The sequence below is a fragment of the Phascolarctos cinereus genome, unplaced genomic scaffold (assembly GCF_003287225.1).
Source record: "Phascolarctos cinereus isolate Bilbo 61053 unplaced genomic scaffold, phaCin_HiC Scaffold_3;HRSCAF=262, whole genome shotgun sequence".
Taxonomy (NCBI): domain Eukaryota; kingdom Metazoa; phylum Chordata; class Mammalia; order Diprotodontia; family Phascolarctidae; genus Phascolarctos; species Phascolarctos cinereus.
This window is the reverse complement of record NW_027555736.1, coordinates 241508532-241532998: the sequence shown is the minus strand read 5'-3', so window position 1 is coordinate 241532998 and position 24467 is coordinate 241508532. Positions and strand designations below refer to the sequence as shown.

General features: G+C 37.6%; 1 protein-coding gene across 1 annotated transcript in view; it reads right to left on the bottom strand.

The window, feature by feature from the left end:
* The window catches only part of SYT16 (synaptotagmin 16), a 123477-nt gene extending 99656 nt beyond the window's left edge, over positions 1–23821 (bottom strand). Inside the window, exon 1 of the mRNA XM_020986500.2 lies at positions 23266–23821. Within this exon, the coding sequence (XP_020842159.1) occupies positions 23266–23776 (511 nt within the window). The 5' untranslated portion in view covers positions 23777–23821. The remainder of the gene's footprint in view (positions 1–23265) is intronic.
* Between the last annotated feature and the right edge of the window lie 646 nt (positions 23822–24467).

Below are 24467 nucleotides of genomic sequence, written 5' to 3'. Positions count from 1 at the left end.
CTGATGATGAGAATGTCCATCCAGTCTATTTTTTTGAGGGAAGGGCCTTGGAATGAACTAAAACAATCAGTGTTAGTCTAGTCCTGGTGAAATCCATCCTTTGAAAGAATTTTGGCATGATTTCCAAGTGGGAAAATCATCACCCTTTGAAATGATTCTGCTTTTTGTATTCCCTGGGTGAATGCTTCCTCACAGTCAAAAAATTTTCTAAGCACTATAGAAAGCCACCAATTTATGGTCAGAGAGCAGCTAATGAGTCTAGGCAGAACGAAGGTGGAACTATTTCAATCAGTGCAGAAAAATAAAGTTCAAGTTTGCTTTCAGCCTAATCCCTTTAATAGGCTAACAGTTTTCTTGCTGTTCTAAGTATTAAACAAAACTCTTTTCACTAGCCACTTTTCCCCATATATGTTGTCATCTATTAGAATGTAAGCTCCTTAAGGGCTGCTTCATATTAAATCTTAGAACCCACAGTCCACATAATAAGTGATTGACAATGATTTTTCATTCATTCATTTTAAACAGCTAAATTGGCAGGGCCTTAATTAGGCTGGTAGAGGCAGGCCTGTGTCACAAGGTTTTGAAGGTATTTTGATGAAATTTCGGGGATACTAGGTGCTTGTATTTGGCAAAAATTTGTTTTCTAGACTCATGATCAATACAGAGACTCCTGATAAATAAATTCTCTCTTCCAATGCAACTGTTTAACATTTATAGCTTTAGAGATTTACCAGGAAGCAGTGAAGGTGTAAGTAACATGCCCAAGGAAACAAACTGCATGTATCAAAGGCAAAGTGTCCTTCATTAGGACACACTAAAGAATAAATAGTTAAAATAAGAAGTTAAAAAATGCTACTTCCCTCATCTCTCCAGCCCTTGTGAGCTCTTCCTTAGCTTAACTCTAACTTTCTCTATCCCTGATCCATAGTTTTCAGGATCCCGGGGTTCTTCCCCTACAGAGACCTGTACTGTGATGGCCAAGGTCTTTCCCTGAGGTATAGCATACCAACACACACACACACACACACACACACACACAACACACACACACACAACTGAATTGATCTCAAAAAGCTAATTGGAGGGTATCACTAGGGCTGCTCACCCTGAATGCCAGAAATGCTAGTTATAGCTCTGTAAAGCAGTCATGCCATATTGAGGTGCATCTGTTGGTGGCAGGCAGGGGAAGGATATTATAGAGAAAGAGACGCCACCTCCCAGCTGCTGGCAACATTCTGGTTATTGGCAAATGAAGTTTCCTGACTTGTGAGCATTCTTCAAAAGGAAAAAAATGTCACAGGAACCATCTGGGATGTGGGAAGAAGAGGCCACTTGGCAAAAATGGCTCTGAAAACACCATGCAAACATAGAAACACAGAGACACTACAATACAGGCATACACACGCGCACACTCACTCAAATATACTTGTAGGAACACAGAGCTGAAAATAAGAGGCATAACTAAGAATTCTTGCTCTGAGTTAAGAAGCACAAACTGTCACCCAGATGACAGAATATTCCCAGTTAAGGGAAAGGGAAAGAGGGGTGAGTGAGATAGCCCCATGGGGGTTGGAGTGGGGTGGTAAAGGAAGAGAGAGACCCAGGGACATAAATACTAGGACTCTGCTGAAAAGGCCACCTCTTAGAAGTGAGGAGAAGCAAGGCAGGAGGAAAGGGAATAGAAGAGCCATGAGGCCCAGTTGAAAGAGTATTGATTTTGTAATCAAAGCCCCTAAGTATGAATCCTGGCTCTGTTAACTTTCTATGGGACTGTAAGGTAATAATTATGGCAATGATGTTGGTGATGATGATGATGATGATGATGACATATATACATATGTATATACATATACAATACATGTATATACATATGTCTATATATTATATATAGGCCTTTACGATTTGCAAAGTACTTTGCAAATATTTTATCCTCTTAAGCACTTTGAGTCTTAGTTTCCCCATCTGTAAGATGAGGGAGTTGAAGTACTTGGCCTCTCAGAACCCTTCCAGCTCCAAACCTATGATCCTATAAGCCTAGTCCACTATTTGATAGATTTCCATTTTAATGAATTTTTCTTATTAAGTAGGTAGGTGTTAAGTTTTGCTGTTTCTACACTGCTGGATCATGGTGAGCAATGTCAGTGCCCTCTCAATTAAATCCTGGATCTGTCACTTACTACTTGCATGGTCAATTGTATAAGTCATTGTACCTCTGAAGTCCTCAGTTTCCCCATCAGCAAAATGAGTGCATTGTACTAAGAACTTTAAAGCCCATTCTAACTCTAAATTCTATTAGACTCTGATTAGATGATTTCTAAGGTCTCTTCTAAGCTCTAAATCCCATCATCCTCTGGGGACTTTAGTTGTAGTATGCCGGTGGACTGAAAATTTCCACCATGTGAAAACATGAAAACTCCTACCACTGCCTAGAAAAGCTGATGTTATTTGCATTTCCTTTTCAATTCATATTTACCCAAAACTTTTATTCCAATGAGGTCACTTTTTTTTTGTGGCCTGTAGGCTGGTCTTTTGCTCTGGTTTCCTATACATTAGAAATTATGCCAAACCTACCCAGTTATAATTATCTAAATATTCCATGTCAAATACAACCTAATTGTTCTCAATATCTAAAGAAAAAGAGCTATCTGAATTGACCACCTACAGTGGCCAGGATAGCAAGATTCAATTAGTTGCTTTGAAGCTATTGGCAATTGTAGAAGGTTGTCACAAAATGAAATATTTAATCAATTGTTCTTTTGGTCTGGGTAATATTGAGTGACTAGCCCTATAAACAGTCACTGAATTGACTAAAGTGACTATTGCTTTAGCAACGTATTTGGACTACTCAAGTGTGCAGACTTAGCCTTCTAAGGCCCAACACTACCTATATAAGAGAGACGGAAACAAGCATTTATTAAGCACCATGTACAAGTCATTGTTCTAAGTGCTTTACAAACACTACCTCAGAAACATAACACCATAGTAAATATTTCTGGATAATGATGTCTTCAGTTAGAATGTCAAAGCTTTCACTTTGGTTTGGGTTTCTTTGTGCCTGTCAGCTCCTTTTATACAGAAGACTTAAATATTTTCCTTTGTACAGAAGACTTAAATATTTTTTTCTTCCTCATAAACTAAAATATTCCCACCACTAGCATATTCTTCAGCCATGAAGAAGCTGAAAGTAAAAATGAGCATCACTTCAGAAAAATATAGGCCACATAAAATAGAGAAACTTCATGTGAAAAAAAAATGTTATTTTTGAAAGGGCTCCAAGAAGATGTGGGGGGGAGTCAAAAGAAAGGCAGAAAGTTTGTATTAAAAATTACAGGCTTAATCCTCCACCCACATTCACTCCCAAGTACTGATATAAACTCACACTGATTCTCAAGTTAAGCCTTGTTCTGTCTGATGTAAGAAAAGGAATTGAAATTGCTGTTAGAGACTATTTATTGCTGAGATCTAAAATCCAATTGAACTTCTACACATCTATGAATTTTAAAGAAAATACTAAAGTCAGAGAATGTTGTCAGTAAAACTGGATTCGTAAAAGCTTTAGGGTCTTTAACCACCATCATTCCTGCTGAAAAACAACAGCCAGCAGGAGATAACCCTGCATCTGGGGTCAGAGAACATAAATTTGAATCTCTGCCCTGCTACCTACTGTGTGACCTTGGATACACTCAATACTAGGAGATTTTGTGAAATAGAGAAGGTGGACTAGAAGTTCATTGTGATTTTTTCCAGCTTCAAATCATATGGTTCTATGATCCTAGTTCTTAGGATTTCTATATTTAATGGATGACCTATGTTTTTTCTCCCTAAGTTGGGATATGATAGAATGTTGGGTCACTTCCTGCATACTTTATTTTGTAAGTAAATCAATGGCAAGTGGAAGTAGCTTTGAATTTCAAAGCCAGATCAAAGTAAGAACAGAATATTTATAACACTGACACTTTTCACAATATCCAGACTCTCCAAATGTCACATTCCCTAAAACATCATTTATTCTCTTGTTCTACAATATTTTCCTTCTAGGCACAAACTTCCCTGGCTAGTTTAAAAGTTTAATCACTGAAGATAAGGTGCCCCTTAGACCAATGGTGTCAAACTCAAATAGAAATGGGGGACCCTTAATCTGCACATATGGGTCCCCAAAAGCTACATATAGGCTTATTTTTTAAATGTAATATTATGTTTTGTTATATTTTTGTTTATTTTGTTAAACATTTCCCAATTACATTTCAATCTGGTTTGGGCTGCATTCAGCAGTGTTGTGGACCATATGCAGACCATGTGTCTGACACCTCTGCTTTAGATAATAAGTAAGAATGAATGTTCCCCAGTAGATAAGTGGTCAAGGGATATGAACAGGCAGTTTTCCAAAAAGAGAAAAAAGAAAGAAAGAAATGTAAGCCATTATTGACCATATTAAAGAACCTTCCAAATCACTAGCAATTATAGAAATGTAAATCAGGTTTCACCTCACATTCATCAGATTGGCAAAGATGACAGAAAATGAAAATGATCAATATTGAATGGCCTTTGGAAAGGTACAATGACAGGAACACTAAAGTAATGTTAGTGGAACTGTGAATTATCCATCCATTATGGAAAACAACTTGGAACTATACAAAAAAAGTCACTAAACTATATACACCCTTTAACCAGTAATCCAACTACTGGGAATATACCCCAAGACAGTCAAAGACAGAGTAAAAGGTTTCACATATATGAAAATATTTATTGTAGCACTTTCCAGGGCAGCAAAAAACCAGAAACAAGAAGCTGTGCATCCGTTAGGAAGTGTCTGGACAAATGATGAGATAAGAATATAATAGAATATATTTTAGCGCTAAAAAAACAACAAACATGAAGAATTGGGAGAAACTTGGAAAGGCTACTATGAACTCAAACAGAGAAATAGTCAAACAAAGAAAACAATTTATTGAATTACTATAGTACTGAAAGCAACACAGAGGATAGCAATACGTCAATAAACATTTATTAAGCACCTACTATATGCCAGGCGCTGTGATAATCAGTGCAATTACCAGCCTTAACCAACAATGAAACATACCTCCACCCAATAAAAGAGATAGTAAAATACAGATGTCAAATATGTCATACACTGTCATACACAGTCAATGTGCTGGCTTATTTTGCTTACCTCTATCTTTGTTGGAGTGGGAGAGGACTAAATTATTAAGAAGTGACAGTGATGTAAAAAAACAATTAAATAAAGACTCCTGTTTTTAAATGAGTTTTTAATTCTTTCTATTTAATCTCAATGTATCTCACATAAATGCACATTTTTTTATTTCACTGAAAAATATTTGCATCTTGTAAGTTAAGAGCAGTTTTGTATCAAAGGCCCATATAAATGCTGGAAGTTTTCACCATATATAGTTGAAATTACTCTTCGGTAACCAATATGGTACAGTACAATGCATATTTGGCTTCAATGACTTGAAAACATAGGTGGTAATCTGTCAGATTTGTAAATGACACAAAGCTTGGAAAGAGAGCTAACACACTGTGTATTAAAGTAATGAGCAAAGATTTCTCAGAAAATCCCACTTCTGCCACTTCTCAGTAGTATAACATTTGAGCAAGCCACTTAACCTCTGTAAACTTTGGTTTCCTCATTTACAAAAGGGGATAATATCTACTCCACCTACCTCATGGGACTGTTGTAAGAAAACATTTTGTACATTGTAAAACATCATGCAAATGCATTATTGTTTTTATTATTTTGTTAGCTCACACTAAAACCATAGGTACAATATCTATATTAATATCTTATATTGGAAGGGTTATTATAAATTAACCTAAGCTGAATTGCTAAATGATTAAAAGATGTGAAGGCCTAAAAGTTTTTTTTCAAAAAAAAAATAGGGAAAGCTAGAATAATCCCCTTTCCCATTTTAGTGGACTTTTTTATTTTGTCTTTTTGAAGTTAGACAAGGAATGAAAAGAAAGGAAACAAAGAGAAAAGAGGGAAGGGGAGGGAAGGGAAGGGAAGGGAAGGGAAGGGAAGGGAAGGGAAGGGAAGGGAAGGGAAGGGAAGGGAAGGGAAGGGAAGGGAAGGGAAGGGAAGGGAAGGGAAGGGAAGGGAAGGGAAGGGAAGGGAAGGGAAGGGAAGGGAAGGGAAGGGAAGGGAAGAAATAAAGTGGAAAGAAGAGAAAATAACAGAATAAAAGAGAACAGGAGAAGAGAAACAAAATTAAAGTTTATCATTCTCTAAAATTTAGGTTTATAGAAAAAAATAAGCAAAAGCTCTTTCTTTGTAAAACATTGGCTCATAGTGCCACCATTCTTTCAGATTTACAAAGCTCTTTCCTCACAACAATGTTACGAGATAGTGTATGTGAAGATTATCACCCCATTTTTACAGATGGGGGAATTAAAGCTCAGAGAGATTAAAAACAGATGGGTTCACAGAGCTAGTAAATGTCAGAATCAAAATTTGAACTCAAGTTTCTTCTGGTACTAGGCCCACTGTTCATTCCATTACTTCCACTTTATTTCAAATGCTATCTTCACAGAAAAAAAAAAAAAAAAGGATTCAGATAAACAAACTGGGACAATGACATTCTGTTGTAAAACTCTGTAGGCTACAGCGTTAATGGATTTCGAGAGTCTATCATGACAGAAATAAGCTCTTAAACAGTGATTGTTTCTTTGAAATAGAAGTTCAAGAAAACTACTATTTGATGAGGATATTTTCTGTTTAACTTCAAGACCTCACTCAAGAGTTTATGGCTAATTTCTTCAGAAATCACTGAACTTCATGTACTTACCCAGAAATTCCATACAACATGGCCCACATGCACTGCAATCTAAAGAATAGAAAAGAAAGAACTAGGATACAAAGGAGAGTGTGATTAGTGCAAAAGAAATGTCTACAGAACTACTAGCAGAATCTTCATCTACTTCTGTGCCAAGTACATATGAAAGTTAAAGAAATTATTAAGAAAATAAAAGAATGGTGTCATTTTCAATTAATTCATACTACTGTATATCCCTTGAATCCAAAAAGCAAAGACAGAAATACACATGATGACTGCCCTGCATTTCATCACGTATCAAACTTTCAACACACTTAGGACTAGACATTAGGCAGCTATTTCATGTCTTGCAGAATACAAAACACTTTGAGGGTTTGATCCAAAAACACGATATAGGATTCCACGAAGCACATCCCACTTGCAACATGCAACACAACCTGACTCATCTTGCTTCTCACCAACATGCTATTCCTCAATTTTATGCAGAATGCAAAGTAAAAAAGTGGCCTCAGGCTGGAGGAAAAAAAAACTCATACCAGATCAAGAATAAACAAACCTATGTAAGTATAGAGAACCTTACCCTAATCCGTGCAATTCTTCAGTTCTTAGATGATAAAATGAAGCATCAGAAGGGGCAGACATTACTGATAGTAGTAAAGAGAGAGACAGAGAGCAGTAAGACAAAGTTAAACATAGCAAAAGCATTATTCTATGAGCCTGAGGATGCTCCAACCCAACATATCAAAACCAATCTTATCATCCTAAACCCAGACTCCCTCTTCCCCAAAAGAAATCTCCATTTCTGATGATACTTTCTCAGTGTCTTTTGTAGTTATTTCTTCCTTTCCATTAAGACATGTAAGTAGCTCTTCCTTGGGATATTGCAATAGCCTCTTAACTAATCCCCCTACTTCTATTCTCTCCCCACTCCAATCCAACTTACACACTGCTAATTAAGGAATGTTTCTAAAGCACTGAGAGCATCATTCCCCTGCTCAAATATTTTTAATGACTCCTGATTACCTACAAAGTAAAGTTCAAACTCCTTGGGTTGCCAACCAAGGCCTTCCACAATCCAGTGTTTTTAAAAGCTTATTCGCCATGATTCTCCTTAGGTACACCAGACTCCAATCCATTTTTGCCACTTGTCACCCCAGAACAAGCCAAGCTCTTTTCCACCTCTGTCCCTTTGCTCATGATGCTTTCTCTCCATCTACAATTCCCTCTCCCTCTTCTTTACCAGTGCAGCTAGGTGGCTCATCTTTCTGAGTTAAAATCTGGCCTCAGACACTTATTAGTTACATGACCCTGGGCAAGTTACTTAGCCCTGTTTGCCTCAGTTTACTTATCTATAAAATAAGCTGGAGAAGGAAATGGCAAACCACTCCAGTATCTCTGCCAAGAAAATCCCATATGCCATCAGAAAGAGTCATACATGACTGAAATTACTAACCATTGACTTCTCTACTTATGTGGATCTTATATGCCCATCAACATCTGACTCAAAGCCACTTCTTTCATACAGCCTTCCCCCATTTCCCCAATAGAAGTTATCTTTCCCTCCTCTGAGCTTTAAGAGCACCTTATATTTCTCTGTTTTACAGGCATTCTGTTTTGCATCATATTGATTTCTATGTGCCTTAGCTCCCCTGCTAGAAGCTGGCACCTCCCTTTTAAAGTATGCCTGTGTGAGGAAATGTCTGGCTTATCTTTGTATACTCCACTGTGCTAGGGCACTGTGCCTTACCTCCAGTCAACAGAACCAACTCCTCCACCCCAAACACCCCCAAAAAACTAAGATTGATATATAGAGCTTCTGTTTAGCCTGAAGAAGGAAGGGGGAGAGAAGAATTATATGCAAGTATTCCTACACTAGAGTATTTTGAAGTTTATTCCTTTTCATCCTTATTACTCAAAGAAGACCAAAATGACATCATGATACTGGGGTCAAAGTACCGTGTGCCTTACTGTGGTGGATCAGATCAACATGAGCTCAGAAAGGTCTACCACAGGTTGAGCACAAATAGTCCATTTGAACATTTAGAGTGTCTCCAAATTTGCATATGTATCTCATTACTTTTCAGCTACTGAAATCTGTTTTGGTCATAGAGCAATGTACCTTCTTTGATATGGGCTGGAAAATCCTGTACCAGTGTCTCCCATGTCTCACACACTCTGAGAGTGTCCTTATATCACTTGTTCTAACCATCTTTGTGCTGACCTCATTGTTCCATGTTTGTGAAACCTGGACAGTCTACCAGCGCCATGCCAAAAATTAAACCACTTCCATTTGAATTAAACATCTGAAGAACTGAAGAACACTTGCAAGATAAGGTAATGGACACTAAGTCCTTTCTCAAGCTGAACTGCCAAGCATTCAAACTCTACTACAGAGGGCACAACTCTGGTGGGTTGAGCAAGTCGTTAAAATGCCAAACATACATTTGTCTAAAAGACTATTTTATAGAGAATTCACTCAAGGCAAGTATTTTGAATGGTTGGCATGTGAAAGAGAAGTTGGATTTGTTCTGCTTCAACAGACAAAAAAAAATTTAATTCAACAGACATTTATTAAGCATCTGCTATCTGCAAAGCCTTGTGTTGGGTCCTAAAGAAACAAATCAGTACCATAAAACCCTTCCAATCAAGGAACTTAAAATCTAATGGCAGAAAAACATCTCTAAATAACTAAGACAGAAGGAGAGTCTGATTATTACTGCTATTATTAATCTGTCCTCAGACACTTAGTAGCTGTGTAACCCTGGGCAAGTCACTTAACCCTGTTTACCTCAGTGCCTCATCTGTAAAATGAACTGGAGAAGGAAATGGCAAACCACTCCAGTATCTTTGCCAAGAAAACCCAAATGGAGTAATGAAGAGTTGGACATAAATGAAACAACTAAACAACAATAAATCCCAGAAACATCTTTCTACTGTTAGGCCCCTTAACAAAACTGAGCTCCCCTCATCTTGGAGAATGGAAAAAATGCAACAGAGAAAAAATTTTACAAAGTGTACATCATTTGACAATGAGGAGCAGGATATTTCCTAGATTTCTTTTTTAAAATGGCCAGGTAGGAAATCATCTGCACAGAAAAACACGACAAAGATAAGAAGCTAAAACTATCACTGGACAAGGGAACATTCCAAATTTGTACCTGCTTCCCACTTTCTTGAATTCGGTTCTTTCCTGAGCTTTTTTCCCTCCAGAGAGTATGAGAAGTATACTAGCTTGTTTCATTACAACAAAATTCATAGAATTTTTGATGAGACCACAGAAATCACCTAGTCCTCTCTCTATCTAAAGTATGATTACAAATACAACACCCTGATGAAATGGTGATGATGATAATGATGATGATGAAGAAGAAGAGAGGAAGAGAACAGGAAAGAAGGAGAAGAAAGAGGAAAAGAGGAGAAAGAAGAGGAGATTGAAAAGGAGGAGGAGGAAGAGAAGAAGATGAGGAGGAGGAGGAGGAGGAGGAAGAGAAATGAATTGTTCATAACAATTTTTAATAATAATGTTTTCTTTGTGTTGATCCAAAACTTTCCTCTGCATAACTTCAACACGATGGATTGAAGTTGTACTGCTCATTTACCCAGGGCCAAGTCTATCACCCTCTCCAATTCATCACTACATGAATAATCTTCTTAATGAACTACTCCATTATATCACTTCTCTACTTTAAAATTTTCAGTGGCTGCCTTTGATTACTGTATAAGATATAACTCCTGATTCTGGCATTTACGACCATACACAATCTGGGTCCAACCTACTTTTACAGACTTATAACATTCCCAAATACATATTCTAAGTTTAAGCTGAATCATACTACTCATACTTTTTGTTCATCATGGCCTGATGTAATTCTGTGCCTATAGCATACTTCTTCTATCATACTAAGCATTTCCATTTATTGAAGTCCCTCCTTTCTTTTCAAGGCCAAATTCAGGAGCGTCTCCTGGAAGAATTTATCTGATCTCTGACCTCATTAGGTAAAAATGATCTCTCCTTCTTCAAATTATACCCAATGAGTATCTGGACCTCCCCTTTGCATTTATCACATTGTCCCTTGTAATGTAGTTATTTAGTAATGTCTTTTCCCTCATTATATTTAAGCTCCTTGATTGTAAGGGTTTACATGCTATATTTGTGTCCCCAGGAAATAACAAAAGGCTTTGAATCTATAAATGTTTAATTGAATTTTGTGTTTGTTAAAGCAGAATATTGCTAACTTCCCTTTCATGGGGCAGCTCTTCAAAATACTTGAAGATAGCCATTTCGTTTTATTCTTTTTGCTTCCCAAATCTTCTCTTCTACAGGCAAAATATTATCAATTGTTCCAACCAGCTTTCAACTACCCTCACCATTCTGGGCCAATCACCCTCTTCTGGAATCATGTTTTAATTTCCTTCCTAAAATATGGTCCAGAATTAAGCACAATATTCTAGATGTGATCCTCCCAGGATGGTGTAGTACAGGATTATCAGCTCATTTTGGGTGCTATGCTCTTATTAATGCAGCCCAACATGACATTACTTTTTGGCAGCCATATCACACTCTAATTGGTGTTAATTAAACCTACAATTTTCAAAAAAAAAAAACAGTTTTTTTCACATTAACTATTGTTTCTCAATATCTTCCTCATCTTCTTCCTGGGCATTATTGCTTGATATACCATATGCAGGTTTTTTAATATTTCTAATAAACTTCATTTTGTTAGAGTTACCCAATTGCTGTCACACATCAAGATCACAATTTGGATCTCCAACGTATTAACTTTCCCTTATAGCTCCATATCATATAGTGATTTGAAAATCATATCATCAAAATCTTAATCAAATGCCAATGATAAGAATCAAGACCATGGATGGGTCCCTGGATCACTTTACAAAAGACGTCTTTCCAGTTTGACGTTGGTCTATTAATCTACAATACTTGAATTAAGTCATTCATCCAATAATGAATCAGATCAGTGGTACCACACTATGGCCTACATGAAGGGGTGTGATGACAAATGTTTAAAAAATCAGGCTCTCTAAGGAAAAAAACTGGTTGTACACAAACTTTTAAGTTTAATTTCTATTATTAAACTCTTTTTAAAGTCTAGACAATCAACAGAACAATAAATCAGGTACTAATTTGTAATGACTGCTGATTTCTGATGTGTAAATGCTCTCATTAGGCAGCTAGGTGGCACAGTGGATAGAGTGGTAGGCCTGGACTCAGGAAGACTAATTTTCCTGAGTTCAAATCTGGCTTCAGACACTTACTAGCTATGTGGCCTGGGCAAGACACTTAACCCAGTTTACCTCAATTTCCTGTCTATAAAATGAACTGGAGAAGAAAATGGCAAATCACTCCAATATCTTAGCCAAAAAACCCCAAATAGGGTCACAAAGAGTTGGACATGACTGGAAAATGACTGAATAACAATAAATGCTCTCATTGAAAATTTAACAGTGGACTTATGCTAGCCCCAGATAGAGCTGGCTCTAGCACACCATAATCTACATTCCTCTCTCTTGTTCACAAAGTTCAATTTCTCCCTAGCTCCTAATTTGTTCCGTGTTGCCTACAAATATTCCTAAATCTCTGCCATTCTTAAATAATTCTCTCTAGACCCACCATCCCCTCAGCTATCATCTCTTTTCCCATTCTCAGTCGAATTCCTAGAAAAAAAAGTGCTTATACCCATCTCCTCCCTTTTCTCTCCCTTTCCTCTCTTTTTTAATCTTTGCAATCTGGCTTCTGACTTAACTGAAACTGCTCTTTCCCAAGTTTACCAATGATGTTTTAATTGACAGATCTGATAGTCTTTTCTCAATCTTCATCCAACTATGAGGAAATGCTCTCTGCAGCATCTGTCATTGATATCCATCCTCTCCTCCTGAATACTCTCCCCTCTCTGGGTTTTTATGAAACTTGTTCTCACTTGCTTCTTCTCCTATATGTATGACTACTCCTTTTAAGTCTCTTTTGATAGATCGTCATCCATATCCCACTCCCTAACTGTGGGTATTCCTCAAGGCTTTGTCCTAGGGCCTCCTCTCTCCTCTCTTTTCACATTCTCTCAGTGTACTCATCCACTCAAATGAGTTTAATTATCATCCTTGTACAAATGATTCCCACATCTATATCATGAATTGCCTATTGTACATTTCAAACTGGATATATCCCATAAACCTCTCAAATTCAACATGGCTAAAAGCAGAGCTCATTATCTTTCCCTTCAAACCCATCGATCTCTTCCAAAGTGCCCTATTTCTGTCTAGAGCATGACTATCCTTCCAGTCACCCAGTTTCACAACCTCTATTTCAATATTTCACAACCTCATCCACTACACACACATTTCCAATTTGCTGCCAAGTCTTGTCATTTCTTTCTCCACAACACATTGCATATACCCCTTTCTCTCTGCTCATCCTAGTTCAGGCCTTTATCATGTCTGACCTAGACTACTGCAAGAGTCTTCCAATTGACCTCCTTGTCTCAAGTCTCTCTCTACTCCAATCCATCTTCCATACAGCTGACAGAGCAATTTTCCTAAAGGGCAGATCTGACTATTTCACTCTTGCACTTAGAAAAATCCAATGGCTTCCTATCACCAGTATGACCAAATATAAATTCCTCTTTTGGACATTATAAGTCCTTCATAACCTAGTCCCATCATTTCTCAGGCTTATTAAACATTACTTCTACATACACACCACACACCACACACACACACACACACACACACACAACACACTGGCCAAACTGGCCATCTTACTGTTTCTCACACATGTATTCCATTTCCCGTCTATATGCTTTTGTACTCTCTTTCATACCTGAAAAAATTAGTCTGCAATGACTTGTTCTTAATGAGCCCAAGCTTCCTCATGATAACCACAGTACTCTTTTTCATAATCAAAAATTTCTGATTCTTTAGGAATTGTTGTAATGAGATTTAACTACATTGGGGATGTGACGCTCCTATAAACAGACAATTCTCACTTCACATAAATTCACATTACGTAAATTCAACTTTATGTAAAGAATTCTGAAAGAAATCTACATTAAAAAAAAAATCACCTTTGTTAACTTTATTGTGTAATACTTGCCTTCTCTCCACTCCTGCCCCTTGGCATGCTGCTCCACAGCCTTCCACCTTTCACCAAATGAAAACAGACAATTCTCACTTCAGATAAATTCACATTATGTAAATTCAACTTTATGTAAAGAATTCTGAAAGAAATCTACATTCAAAAAAAAAACCGCCTTTGTTAACTTTATTGTACAATACTCGCTTTCTCTCCACTCCTGCCCCTTGGCATGCTGCTCCACAGCTTTCTACCTTTCACCAAACAAAAACCTAAAAAACCCTTTGAGTAACAGTGAAGAACGGATGGGCAGAGAGACTACCGCTGTTTTCATTGCCACCACCAGATTGGGCACTTGGTTTGAGACCCCTGGCATTGAAAGAAGAGACCTTTCCTCCACTCTACCCATCTGCCTGCATCTCCCCTCTACTCTCCAGTTCTTCTTCTCAGCTGGGCCCCCACATGGCTGGCACCAGATGCAAGGTTCCTTTTTCTGCTTTCCCTTCTCTGTCCCAGGACCCCATGTGTCCTTGAGCCAGGTATTGGCTACCTCCCTCCACAGCTCCTTTCTACCTCCCTGCCTTCCCACTTCACCATGTCAGCTGGAAAATTCACATTACATAAAAATCACTTCACATAGAGATCTATGAAATGGTCCACTTAATATAAAGCAAAAACCATCTATGACTACACTACTATAGTCCTGATAATGAGAACAACAGAATAATAACAAAATAGGAAACTTTTTCAAAATGTTCTCACTCCCCATAATCACATTACACCATGCAATAGGCATTAAGTAAGAGTTGGCCCTGTACAACACACTGTTGGAGCAAGGACATTCTCAACATAGGAAATAGCACACATTCAAGGGGTCGAGTTGCCCAGTTTGTGTAGAGTATAGATATTTTTGTTGCTGTTCTGTCATTTTCATTATGTCCAACTCTTTGTGATCCCACTTGGGGTTTTCTTGGCAGAGATGCCATCATTTTCTTCTCCAGCTCATTTTACAGATGAGGAACTGAAGCAAACAGGGTTAAGTGACATGTCTAGGATCATACAGCTAATAAGTGTCTGAGGCCAGATTTGAACTCAAAGTATTCCTGATTTCAGACCCAGCACCCTATCCATCGCACTACCTAGATGCCCATGAAAGATGGTAATAAGTGATAAAACAAGGGGGAAAAAAAAAGAGGGAGGATCAATTACCAGAGTGCTGGCTTTGAAATCAGGAAGACCTAAATTCAAATTGAACCTACCAGCTGTATGATTCTGGGCAAATCCCAATTTTTTTATCTGTAAAATGGGAATAAATAATAGCAGCTACTGGACTGTTGTGAGGAACTAAAATGATGATATATGTAAATTGCTTCACAAACCTCAAAGTGCTACATAAATATTATGATGGGTTCAGGGGGCCTTGAATGCCAGGCAGGTAAATCTAAAGACCCTTTCTCAGTAGACAAGGAGCTTCTGAAAATTTTTGAGCAGAGAAATGACAGGGCCAGGTAAACATCATTTTAACGTTACAATGAAGTATAGATTAGAGGTGGGAAGAGAGTAGAGTTGTAAGTACCAAAATAGAAGCTATTGCAACCGTCCAGGCAGATAGTAATAAAGGCCTACCCTAGGTTGATGGCAGTAGGAATAGAGAAGGCTGGGACTGGGAAACACATTCAATAGAAGTTAGAGAGATGGAATGGATAGGAGCTGATAACTGACTGACTAATCTTAGATTGATCTAATTGATATTAGGAGCAAAAGAGAAAAAAGAGTAAAAGACAACCCTAAAGTTAACTAACTATGATATGTAGTGGTACACAGACAGAAATGGCTAAGTCATTACAAAAGGGCAAGTTTAGAGGAAAAGATTACAAAATTAGCTTTTTAATTAATGAGCTCAAGGAGCTGGTGAGACATTCCAACTGAGATGTGTGTTTAGAGCTTCATACATAATCGATGTTGAATAAATGTTAGCTACTATTATTTAGAAGAAAGTTCAGTCATGGATTTGAAAATCACCTACACAGAGAAAAGGAATAGTTAAAGTCATGGGAGTAAAGGGGAAGGCAAAGAGGAAAAGTACAGAGAGAGAAGAGAGCCAAACAATTATTTTCTCTTTCCTTTTAATGCAAGACGTTCTTTCTTTCTAACTCATTTTATTTCTGTCCATTTGCGAAAGATTAAGTCTATAACTTAAAAGTGATAGAAAGAGGAAAAGTGATAGAGCTAACAAAATAACCATCTGTATCTCTTAAAACTTAGAGCTATGGAAACTCTATAGATCATCTTTCAAAGCATTTACTAATAACTGTATTTCTGTATAATAACTATATATCAGAAACCAACAACTCAGATTTTTTTTTTTACTATTTCCAAGCTATAACAGAAAAACTCATTTGGGTTTTCTTGGGCAACAGTGGGCAGCTAAGCTGATTTGGAATATCTCATTTCTGGGGAATGGAGATTGGGTTATTATGGAAAATGCTTCTGAGCTCATAATTGAGAAGTAAAACCCCAGAAGAGAAAAGGCAAAAAAAAGAAGTGGTGCTATCCATTAACAGTGCTATTATATGGGTTAATTTGTGCAAAGTTGTAACAGGTATAAAGGCCAATGATACACCATCCACTGATACCATTATAGTCTCAGAAGCCACAGGAAGGCCAAGTACACCGACAGAAACAAAGAATGCCTTGCCACTTAGAGTGGATACCAGCTGTTGGGGACCCTATAAGACTTCCCTCCAGTCATCACATGCCACATTAGCCTAGTGCAGTAGTCTGAGTGAAAAGTCAAATTACTTCATCAAGTTTTCAAAGCCTGCTGTTCGATGTTTTTCTTTACATTCCATTTAGCCAAAGATTGTTTTTAAAGTTCTATACTCCAATGTACTTGGAACACATTAATTCCATTAGAAGGTCTATTTCAGGAAATAGTGAGCATATTTCTTGGAAACAAATACATGTGGTTAAAAACCAGCCTTTAAAAATGATATAAGATGCCAAATGGAAAACAAATATGAATTTCAACTGCAATTATATCTCCTTCCCAACACATATCAAAGGTGTCATGAATGCTTCTTTACTGAGAGTCTGGTGTTTTGGTTTTTTGGTTTTTTAAACTGTAAAGCCTACATTGGCATGGCCCTATAAGTGGTCTCTCTGCCTCTTAATCATTGGCGACCACTAAATGAAGTGTATCTATTTTCTCTGTTACATTACTATTGGCAACCAGGTCCTCAGTAAGTGCCCAGAATTGTTTCCATGGTAACAAAAAGCATTCAGCATCCCTCTTGTTTGGGGCCAATTTAGCTTAAAATCTTCTTTTGTGGAGTAAAAACATGGTGGATTAAGTAAAAATAAAACCAAGACACAACATTCTGAAAAGAATTCAAGGTTAAAGAGAAAAGGCTGTTTTGTTTTGTGGTTGGTTTTTTTTTTTAATCATAAGAGCATAAATTGCTGTTAAAATACTACCATTTACTGGCATGTTTCTGAATGTCTCCCTTGAGTAGAAAAGAGCCAGACAGTGCTTTACCTTAAGATTAAGGAAAGGCCAGAGCAAACAATGCAGGACAGTTCAGATATACCGGCACTTCAGAATTCCTTTAAGTATCAGGTGAGATGCAAAGGCATTAGGGCGTTGTCCTCATCACACACTGAAGTGGCTGTCTAGTTGTTTATAAGCCCACAATTAGAAGAGTCATGAGGTGATTAAATGCCTGTGCTTTTGTTTGTTTGTATGTAGGACAGAGGTGGGGGGTGGGGAATGAGATTTTGTTCGCTGAGAGTAAAACACTTGAATTTGAAGAATATTTTTATATCACAACAGGGAAATCAAGGAAGCTAGATGTTCTCCAGAGTCAATTTAAGCATGTTCCTCCATCTATAACATCCTGAGCGAATTAGTCCAGAGTATCTGTTTCATCGCAAGTCCTATGTAGCACTCACAGCTCCCATTTTGTTAGAGTAAGTGAAGAGAATGGGGTAAATGCCTTGTGAGATCTATAGACTAGATCACCTCACCTCTTTTATTCTTGCTTTGTTTAAAACAACCTTGCAGAGAGAATGCATTCTGTCCTCAACAGTAAATTGATAATTTAGTCCTATTTGGCTTTGAAAGGCATAAATTGAAATTCCTCTCCCTGGCCCTTTCCCCCACATACACGTAAAAAAAAAAAAGAATATCTTCCTAATTTTGTTGTCTCGAGTTTCTTTCAAGAAGCAAAAGCATTCAAGACATTTTATGGTCCCTTGGATTCAATTAACAAAACGGTGTAAGCTTCTCAACTAGTTTGAGGGTGGGAACCATATTCTGCCTTTATTACCTTCCCAGTGTTCATCTTTCCTTGTCCATACATATCTGCCATCTTTTACTCTGTTCACTTTCTCAACCTTTCACCATCTTCAATAATATAGTATTGCCTAAGACAAAAAAGCAGCTAGGTGGCACAATAGATATAATACTTGTAGTCAGGAAGACTCATCTTCCTAAGTTCAAATCCAGTCTCAGACACTTCACAGTTGTGTGACTGTGGTCAAGTCACTTAACCCTGTTTGCCTCAGTTCCTCATCCATAAAATGAGCTGGAGAAGAAAATGGCAAATCACTCCACTATCTTAGCCAAGAAAAGCCCAAAATGGGTCATCAGGAGTTTAACATGACTGAAATGATTGAATAACACAAAAGAAATGAGTCCATAATGTGCTAGCTTTGCAAAAATGTTTTAATCACTAAGAAGGAATAGAGTTCTGATAAGGATTTTAGGAAACTCTCAGTATACCAAAACTTCCTCCAAAGAGAAACAGTGTTCAGGTACCACGAATACACCCACAGGCACCATTTTATTGAATCTGTATTGTCAGGGACTTTAGATGGATTGGAGGATGAAATGACTGGTATTGGGTTTCAAAGTATAATTCAAATTTTTAATTTTCCTTATTGAAGTCCTGAGTGGATTAGGATATAATCTGTTTTGCAGATTCATTCTTTTACACCCTTTGCGTCCTAACCCTTTCTTGACTAAGAGAAGTATATTTATTTAGTAGGACATTGAGGACTTAGTATTTTCCATAGAGAATTCATTTTGAATGGCCTTCCTGTTATTCCAGATCCTTTAAAGCCTGAGCTTGTCATGAAGGAAGTCTTGCTCAGGTTCCAAATAGAGGATAATCTATTTGTTGTTGTTGTTGTTCAGTTGTTCGGTTGTGTCCAACTCTTTAGGACTTCATGGATCATAGCATGCCAAGTCCTTCTATCCTCTTGAAGTCTATCCAATTTCATGTTTGTTGCTTCCATGACACCATCTATCCATCTTATCTTCTGCTGTCCCCTGAGCTTTGGAGCATGCAGTAAGCCTTCTCTAGTTAAGATAGCTTCCCTATTACCCTGTGAGAATGACTAGTCTATTTGTCAAATATTGATGGAGTATCTACTCTGCCCAACCACTGTGCAAGGGTCTATTTACATACTTATGCTATTCAACCATTCATTTTATTACTAACAATTACATAAATGTACATGAAAAATTATGGCAGGTATGTATCAAATGATGCATTTTAATAATTCTTTTAATGTTCCTACATTTCCTCACCTGGTCATGAGCAGGATTATGTTAAGAAATATATAAAAATTCATATTAAAAATGAAGAAATTTTAGTTAGCCCAGATATAGTGCAATGTCAGCCTTTGGAGATGATCTCAAGATGTCATCCTTTAGTTCATCTGATTCAGAGTATTATTCAATATACAACAAATATTCATTGAGTGCCTCTTATACACGAGGTACTGATTTACATGCCATAGGGAACACAAAGAAGAATATAACAAAGACCCTGCCCTCACCAAGTTTGTGAAGCTTGGATTTCATGCAGTCACAAAGAACGAAAGAACTGCTTGGCCTTCACTAATTCAAGCTAGACTTTTAACATCATTTTAATTTAGATAAGGGAAGAGAAGGTAGCATCAGTAGAAAACCATGGAAGTACTTTTCTTTATCATCAAAGATAGGATACCTGAATAAGTGCTCTTTGAAAAGGTAAATCTGACTGCCATTCCTGAAAAAGGAATACAGGAGAAAGGAAGGGAATAAACATTTATGTGGCAACTGTGTGCCAGGCACTTTGTGAAGTCTTTTTTTTAAAAAAATTATTATCTCGTTGACTGCCTATGTCACAAAGCAAAAGGGAAGACTTCTTTTTCCTTTTCATTCCTCTGTTTAAGATTGCCCTGGCCAACATCAATTGCACAATAACATCAGTAATGCAGTATAATCTAATCCCATTGTAAAGTCATAAAACTCCACTGTTAGTCATTTTTCAGTCAGACGTGACTCTGACTCTTCATGACCCCATTTGGGGTTTTCTTGGTAGAGATATTGTAGTGGTTTGCCATTTCCTTCTTCAGTTCATTTTACAGATCAGGAAACTGAGGTAAATAAGGTTAAGTGACTTGCCCAGGGTCACACAGCTAGTAAGTGTCTAAGGCAGGATTTGAACTCAGGAAGATGACTCTTCCTGACTCCAGGGCCAGCACTCTATCTATTGGGCTGCCTAGCTGCACTTTTGTCTCAGGTCTTACATTTTTGAAGCCCCAAATGGTGAAAGGTTGGGAAAGTGAACAGGAACAGTATAATGTCTTAGAAAGATCACTGGATTTAAAGTCAGGGTACCTAGCTTCCAATCCTGGCTCTGCTCTTTGCCTCCTGTTTTAGTTACCTTGAGCAAGTCACTTCCCATGTCTAAGCATCAGTGTTCTCTTCTGTAAAATAAGGGGGTTGGACTTAATGACCCTTTAAGTTTTCTTCTATCTCTAAATCTATAGTCCTCTGCTATAATGAGAGAAGCTGTATAGTACAGTAGGTGCATAGTAGGCCTTGGATTCAGGAAGACCTCAGAGCCAGGACCACCACTAATAGTGATCGTGTGACTTAGTTAAAGGAGCTAGCATTCATAGAGCACTTTCAAGTTTACGAAGTCCTTTTTCTCATATGATCCTCACAACAACCTTGGGAGGTAGATGCCATTATTACCCCTATCTTAAAGATTAGGAAACTAAGAAAGCTTAAGTGACTTACCCAGGATCATGCAGCTAGTAAGAGGTTAAATCAGGATTTGAATTCAGGTCTTTCTGACTCAAAGTCCAATATTGATTTAATTTATTTAATTCCTCCATTCCTCAAGCAACTCTCTAAGGCAATACTGTTGCCTATCTGAAATTGTAGAATTTCCTGACCACGAGTTCTGTAAACACCAATTAAATAATAAGTCCAGACCAGAAAAAGAAAAAGACCCAGTACAATTTCTGTGGAACTAATTGCCTTTTGTAAAAATACTTCACTAAACAGTATGCTTCTACAGAATTCATTGGTCTTGTTCTACCACATCATATGCACCAGAGGCAATTCTTGGGCCCCCAAAGAAAGGGACTCAATAGGGCCTAGGTGGGATTGCCATTTACTACTTTAAAATCAGACCTTGTGCTTATACTCCAATTTTCCTGCTTGAATGAAATCTCTACCTTTCAACGAACCAATAACTCCATTACTATAGTTCTGAAAATCATAAAAGGACAGGAAATATTAAACTGTGTCAGACTCTGGTTTGGTTTCCTCAAAGTATAGCTTCAATGATTAAAAAAAAAAGTATCAAGCAGCTAGGTAGCATAGTGAAAAATCTTATTCTCGGAGTCAGAAAGAGAAGAGTTCAAATCTGGCCTCAGACACTAGCAAATCACTTAACCTCTGCCTCAATTTCCTTATCTGTAAAAGGGTGGGGATTTTAATAGCACCTACCTCCCGTGATCATTGTAAGGATAAAATGAGATAATGCTGGGTGTCCCAAAAATCTTGGAGCAGTTTTAAGCTATTGGGACTTTTTGCATTATGTTAAAGGTTTTGCAAACTCTGAAGTGCTAAATAAATGTAAATTCTTGTTGTGTAAATGAGATAAATACAGAGTAGATGTAATGTAATGTCTCTAGGAGGACAAGGAAAAGTTGCCTGAAGAAATTAGGATTTGAGATGAGTTTCAAAGGAATCCAGAGAAACTTTGATGTTAGATGGCAGGCTGGGAAGAGTTCAGAGCATTTTAGGCTTAGGTCTGGAGATGGGGTGCCTTGTTCAGGGTATTCTCTGAAACTAAGCATTTCAGACCAGGGTAGCTAGATTATAGAATACATGAAGGAAAGGAAAGTGGGCTCTGTTTCCTTTGGTTGCTGCCAAGATAAAATGAATTTATATATACAAAGGTCTTTGTGAATCTTAAAGAGCTATACAAATTTTAGCTACAATGACCTTTTTTGTCATCATCAAACATTGAGTGAACACCCACCATATGCTAGGTGATGACACAGTAAAGGACTATGCTGGTTTGTGGGCAATCTGTGTTGAATATTGCACTCTTTTTTCTCAGATAAAAGAAAGGGGAACTGTTCCTGTTGCAACAATTTTCTAGTTACTGTCATCACACATCTCAGTGAAACACTGTGAGAAGTCTTCTTGGAATGTTGTCAACTAAAACTCCTGCAACAAGGATAGCTTTTGCACAGGATTTCACGCTGAATAATATAGTAACATCTAGAGATTCCTAACACAGGGAAACAAGTGAGCATGTTTTTTTTTTTTTAAATCACCATGACATGTGCATAACATGCTCCTCAAACAGCTTACCAGAACCTCCTGTTCAACAGGTGCAGTGGAAAATGGGTATGATTGAGGGAGGAAACGTGAAACTCTAAATTTTAAAAAATTAATGTTAAAAATTCTTTTACATGTGACTGGGGAGAAATTAAAATATTAAATAAATAAAGAAAAGGGGTATGATTTAAATTTAAAGGATGTGAGTGTGTATCCTGACTCCACCATTTATTGCCTTTGGGAAAGTCATTTAACCCCTTTGGTTAACCTCAGTTTCCTGATCTACAAAATGAGGGGACTGGACAAGATGACCTTAAGTCAATCAATCAAAAATCAATAAAATTTGTTAAGTACCTACTAATGCCAGTGACTGTTCTCAGTGCTGGGGATACAAAAAGAAACAAAGGATGGTTCTTGCCCTCAAGGAGCTCACAGTCTGGGTCCCTTCTAGTCCTAAATCTAGTGCTCCATGATTTTTTACTACAAGCTTACAGCTGACAAAGTGTTTTCCTCCTTCACAAAACTCAGCCTGTACCTAAAACTTTTGCATTAGAATGGGCACCTCATAAATACAGTATCTCTTTAATCTCTGAATTTTTAAAGGCCATACTGGGGCTTGAATTTCTCAGCAATAAATAATCACCCGGGATGCTTAAAAGAGATGAATAGAAAAACAACTGAAAATACATCAAAAGAAAATTAGGGGAATGGCCCTTTTGAGAGAATACAACAAAAATGGCGTCTTGTTAGCTTACCTTGCTCTTCTCCACTAATGTTTTCTAAAGATCCAGAAGCCCGGTTCTCAAAGCCATGTTGAAGATTCTGCTTCAGCTGTTCAAGATGGCTGTCTTCCTCAAGAACAGGAGAAAGCCTCGGTGGCTGCTTTGGGTTATCACAGCTAGGATGGGGCTGTTGGGATGCTATGAAACCAGAGTCCCCCAGGGGGCTTTGTTTCAGGTCCCAGAGATCAGTATTATAATTTCCCATAGGGAATTGGTTAGTTTCAAGCAATACGGATTCCATGTCACTCTGGCTCTGAGCATAGTCTTGTTTTTCTCCGTCTTCCAAATCACTCTCCTGAACATCACCATCATTCATCTCTGGGTCCAGCTCACCATTTAACTGAGGGTTCTGCTTACTTAAATTAAGCAAGGAAGCAGACAAGGTATCTCCAACTTGCTGAACAGCTTCATATATCCGTGACATCCAAGAAGAAAGAGGCTGGAAGAAGTTCTGGGCATCTTGAGAAGCCATGGTCAACACCATGACCTGACGACTACAAATTCCAGAGGTTCAGTTTTGCTGGTATGCCGTGAGCTATAGAATAAGCATTATAAGAAATTAAATTTGATGTGTCTTGAAGATTATAAATATTTCACCACCCAGCTGATATGGAAGGAAAAGAATATTTCCATCTAATCAATAACACAACCATGAAGCCATCACCAGACACCCCCAAATTAATGCCAAATTATGCATTTGCAGGAAGAAGGGTAGATCACCATTGAAATCTTGAAATAGCTAGTTGGAAACCATTTCACAGGAGTCTAAATGGAGATGATTTCAATGCCTATTCACCTCATCAGCATGTGCAAAACTTGCATTAGCAATAATGGGACCTATTCATGTGGACCAAGAGAAGGAAATCCCCCCATGGACTAGATTTGGCGGTGTGAAAAGGATAAATGAGTCTTCATTAAGAGGCAGCTCAGCATGACATTTTTAAACACAAAAAGATTTGGTGTTCCGTATATGAAATTACAGATCACAGTCAGCAGACTAATAATCATCTTTACTTCATGAGACAAAGATTTAGCCTTTCAAGGAAAACGTATAATCGGTGGGAAATGCCTTTAACAAACTTCAGAGTGGCATTTTTAAAACTGTGGTTTTTTTAGAAAATAGCATGCATGATGGAGGAATTCAAACCTCTGAAATAAACTTCTGCTTATTGTGA